Below are 4,587 nucleotides of genomic sequence, written 5' to 3' on the forward strand. Positions count from 1 at the left end.
TTAGCCCCTTGGCGCCCTGCCACATACCTTAAAGCTGCTGCTGCCCCTAGGGGGGCAGGGCCCAGCCTTGCTCACCCACAAGAGCACGGGGGAGAATGTTTGGGGTCCCCGAAGCCCTGGGTTTCCCTTCCTCCGAGACCCCCCCTTTTTGGCACAATACTGGGCAGCCCTGGAGGGAGAGGCTGCCTGAGAGAGGGCTGGGGCTCTGGCTGTAGGGGACGGTAGGGCTGGGCGAGGAGGGACAGCGGGCCCTGAGTGCCGTGGCTGGCAGAGGGAGGACGGGGCAGAGGCGTTCTTTGGACACCTAGAATTCAGGGCAACAGATGGCTGGGGTGCTCTACAGCCTCTGTGCTCGCTCTACAAGGGATTCGAGGCACCAAAACCCCAACTCAGACTAATATTTCCTTTCAAAAATAAATCAAGCAGGGAGGGGTGCCCCTGACCAGGGGCCCATGCTTTGGATCAGGAAAGGGGGGAGATGGGTATTTGGTTGCTCAGAGAAGCAGCTTTGTGAGCTCAGATGTCCAGGGCTCTTGTATCGGGACAAGGAGACAAGGAGCTCAGCGCCCCTCTGCCCACCTGCCCACAAGGAGTGCCCGTTCCTGGGCCAGACCTCAGCTTGGGCATGGGGAGAGAGAAACGGATTTCAGATGAGGGGTCCGGCTGAGATGGCGGTGGTGACAGAGCCCTTTGCCCTGCCTCCCCCTTTGGGGGGAACCCGTAAAGCTATATGTATACCTTTGGGTAGGTTCGTATTTGGATCAAGAGGATATACTGGATGGGGTTGAGGCAGGAGTCACGGGACTGGGGGTGATTCCCTGCTGAGTTGGCTTCGTTTGAGGTAATTTGGTGTGTTGGGGAGGACCCAGACTCCCCCATTTCTTGAGGGAAGAACAGAGAAACCTCACCCTTCTCCCTCCCTGTGGGCAGGCCTGCCCCTCCCCGGAGAGGGGCTAAGGGACCTTTGGTTCTTTCCTGCCTCCGGGGAGGCAGGGACAGGTGAGGTAGGTTCTTTGGTGGGTCAGAGGTAGTGGCATCTGGGAGTGCCAGCCTGGAGGGCCCTAGGCCGAGGGCGGCTGTTCCACGGTCACCTGGGGAGGGCGGAGGCGGTCAGGCCTGGGCCCCAGGGCCTCAGGCACACCCCTTTCCACCCATTCCCTTCACGTGAATCCCTCTCACCTGGGTGATGAGTTCAATCTTCTCCCCTGGCTTCCCTCCGGTCACAGCCTGGCCTCGACGGCCCCCAGTTCTGTCCGAGGCAGCCTGAGGCACTGCCCAGCACTGCTGGGACCCCCATCTGCAGAGGAGGCTGCCCAGACAGGAAGGGTCAGCGCCGTGACCTGCCTGGGGCCTCCAGCCCGCCAGCCTGCTCCATGCTCCCAGGGATGGAGAGGCCGGGCCCGCTTCTGTCCTCCGCCTTGGGAGCCCCAGTGCTCTACCCGCCAGGCCTCCGGGGTCCTGGTACCACAGCTCTGAGAAAACTGCCCCCCCCTCCCGCCCCCGCCGCGCCCTCGGCCTCAGACTCCTCATCTGTGAAGTGGACTCGTGATGGATAAGGGCGTTGTCTTGCTTTCTGGCCCTAAGCCCGTCATGCAGGCTGTCCTAGCACTTACCGCAGTAGCCATCCTGGCCCTTACCTGTGTCTCCAGCCCAGGAGGAGGCAGAGGAGGCAGACGATAGCCGCAGCGAGGCCCACGTGCACGCCCACCACAACCCCGGGCAGTGGGCTGCTCTCATCCCGGCTGCAGGAGCACTCGGCTTTGGCCTCTGTGGACACAGTGCCATCTGTCAGAGGACCCGGATGGGGGCAAAGCCCAGCCTGTCCTCCTCCCTGAAGGCTAACAGCCACGGACGGGTCTTACGGGAGGTGCCTCCTCCAACCCAGGCCTGCGACCCTCCTACTGGACCCCACTCACCAGCGGTGGCCAAGGGCACATCACGCAGAGAGACAAAACGAGCACTGCTGTCACCATCACCATTGCCATTGAATGCCTGCAGCTTGATCTCATAGAGGGCGGCCGGCTCTGCGGGGGCAGGAGAGTGTGAAGGGAACAGGGCTTTCTGGGAAAAGAACAGGGCTTCCTGGGGCGAGAGCGCACGACGTCGGTTCAGAGCCTCACCCAGATCCGTGTAGAGGAAGGAGCTGACACTGCTGGCCAGGAGCAGGGGCCCCTCAAAATGGGCAGCCGGCAGCTTGCGGTGGAACAGTTTGAAGCCCTGGATGGGCCCCGGCTGGGCTGGCAGCTGCCAGGAGGCCTGCACGGAGGTGGCGTTGAGCACTGTGGCAGAGAAGCCCAGGGCGGCAGGGGCTGTGGAGGAAACGGGACGAGCCGGTTGGCAGCCCATCTGCCCGGAGCCAGGGGCTCTGCAGAGTTGGAGGGGCTGTGACTCACTGCTGCCCATGGTGGAGGCGTGGATGGACGCTGAGTCCTGGCTGGCACCCTCCGCCGAGTAGGCCCGCAGCCGGATGGAGTAGGCTGTGGCCGGCTCCAGGTTGGAGAAGACGTGCTCAAAGGTGCCTCTGCCCACAGCCGCTTGGAGCCCTGGGCCGGCCGGCTCTAGGAGCAGAGCAGCTTAGCAACTGAGCGTCCCTCTCCCTCGTTATATCCACCCCCCACCCTGTTCCGTGGTCCTGAAGCCCCTCCTGGTGCCCAGCTGGAGAGCAGAGAAGAGCTGCCAAGTTGGAGCTGGGATGAGAAAGGGCTGAGAAACACAAGGAAACACCAGAGGCCCGTGAAAAGAGTCCACACGGGCCTGGGGTCCCGCAGAGGGAGGCACTTGCCCAGGGACATACCAGTCAGGGCGGGGGAGGGCTGGGACCAGGGACACCTGCCCACCCACCCACACCCACCTCCCACAGGTCGGAGGTGCAGCGCATAGCCTATGATGTCCCTGTCGGAGGGGGGCGGCTCCCAGGACACTCGAATGGCAGAGCTGGAGAGAGCCGTGGCCTGCAGGCCCCTGGGGGCAGGGGGTGGCTCTGGGTCCCCTGTCACAGCCAGGCGGGCACTGGCCTGGTTGGAGCCAGCGGAGTTCTCTGCCACACATTGGTAGATGGCCTCATCCTCAGCTGAGACCCTCACCAGCATCAGGGTGCTAGGGGAAGACAGTACAGCTGCTGGGGGCTCCTTCCCACCAGGCCCCCTGCCCGGTGGGGCGGCCGCCATCGCAGAGACCCACAGACCTGCCCAGGGACAGGACGCCACCTGTGTGCAGCAGGTGGCGCAGAGGCTCTGTGGGTGGGGGCACTTGCTGGGGGCTATGTGGATTTGACAGAGTGGACTTAGATGGAGAGGATCTTGTGTAGGTGGAGGCGGGGGCAGGCAGGGGACAGACGGGACACCTGTACCTGTTGTTGTGGGTCAGCCGAATGTTCTCCCCAGGACTCAGCACCTTCCCATTCTTCAGCCAGACCAGACGGGGCTCAGGGACACCCTGGGCCACGCACGTGAAGATGGCGCTGCTGCCAGGCGCCTTGGACAAGGATTGTGGCCACTGGACAAACTCCGGGGGAGCTAGGCAGGCCATGGTGGGGGGGTGCATGGAAGCCACGATGAGGCCTGGCCTCATGTCCCCCTCCGGCCCCTGCCCCTCTCCCACCCCATGGATTCCATGGGGGGATGGGGTGCAGGACCCCCCCCCATCTGACCCTCGGGGCTCACCTTGCACAAGCAAAACGCCCTGCGCCGTGCGCCGGACACGGGTGCCCGGCCGGTTGGCAGCACAGACGTAGATGCCCGAGTGCTGGACCGACACGTCGGAGATCATGAGGTTCCCAGTGCCCAGGACCTGGATGCCCTCCACGCCGATGGAGCGGCCGTCTGCGGGGAGGCGAGGGGTCATGGCTGGCCAAGGGCAAGGGGCTGGGGCTCTGCGAGGCAGGGCGAGCGGCTGCGTACCCAGGCGGCTCCAGGAGACAAGCGGCCGCGGGTGGCCGGTGGCGATGCACTCCAGCACTGCCGTTTGGTGCACCGTGAGCGTCAGGTTCTGAGGCCCCGACAGGATCTCAGGCTCCTGCAGCAGCCGCGGGGATCCCCCTGCCAGGAAACAGCAAGCTGAAGGATCTGCTCCCAGAGCCCCTTCTTCTAGTCCTCAGGTCACCAGACCTCAAAGTGGCGCTGAGCAGCTGCTATTTGATTCCCAGCTTACAGATAAAGAAAATGACTTGCCCCAGGCCCCACGGCCCCACACATCAGGGCGAGAAGCCGTTGGCAAGAAAAGCAGGCCCAAGTGAAGCCAGTGGGGAGGGGACAAGTATAAGCGTGCCCCCTGCTGTATCCCATGCCCATAGCAGTGTCAGAACCTGAGCTTCCACACACCCCTGGGAGCCTATCCCTAGGGACAGTAGGGGTAAGGCCTAGTCCCCTTCCCTAAATTACAAAGCTGGCAGCAAGCCCCCTTCTTCAGCAAGAAAGCCAGGCCCCCTAAGAACTCAGCGTGTCTCAACTGCTCAGGATGTAAACGTTTTGTGAAATACAGTATTTGGGCCTAAACCTCATCTTTGTTTTACGCCTCCCTCTCCCATTTTATTAGGTTTTCAACAAATCATCATGAGGGGAGCAGGGGGGCGGGGAACACGGACACGGG

The 4,587-nt window shown here is 63.1% G+C and overlaps 1 protein-coding gene across 1 annotated transcript in view; it reads right to left on the reverse strand.

Annotated features, from left to right (window-relative positions):
- Positions 1-4,587, reverse strand: part of LOC109373493 (immunoglobulin superfamily DCC subclass member 3) — a 12,143-nt gene continuing 7,556 nt past the window's right edge. Inside the window, exons 2-11 of the mRNA XM_019627307.1 lie at positions 3,900-4,037; positions 3,663-3,821; positions 3,350-3,515; positions 2,852-3,096; positions 2,394-2,558; positions 2,121-2,309; positions 1,917-2,024; positions 1,638-1,767; positions 1,180-1,309; positions 1-1,091 (exon numbers count right to left, since the gene is read on the reverse strand). Of these exons, the coding sequence (XP_019482852.1) occupies positions 1,062-1,091; positions 1,180-1,309; positions 1,638-1,767; positions 1,917-2,024; positions 2,121-2,309; positions 2,394-2,558; positions 2,852-3,096; positions 3,350-3,515; positions 3,663-3,821; positions 3,900-4,037 (1,460 nt within the window). The 3' untranslated portion in view covers positions 1-1,061. The remainder of the gene's footprint in view (positions 1,092-1,179; positions 1,310-1,637; positions 1,768-1,916; positions 2,025-2,120; positions 2,310-2,393; positions 2,559-2,851; positions 3,097-3,349; positions 3,516-3,662; positions 3,822-3,899; positions 4,038-4,587) is intronic.

This window comes from Hipposideros armiger, unplaced genomic scaffold (genome assembly GCF_001890085.2).
Source record: "Hipposideros armiger isolate ML-2016 unplaced genomic scaffold, ASM189008v1 scaffold_729, whole genome shotgun sequence".
In the NCBI taxonomy this organism is placed as follows: Eukaryota; Metazoa; Chordata; class Mammalia; order Chiroptera; family Hipposideridae; genus Hipposideros; species Hipposideros armiger.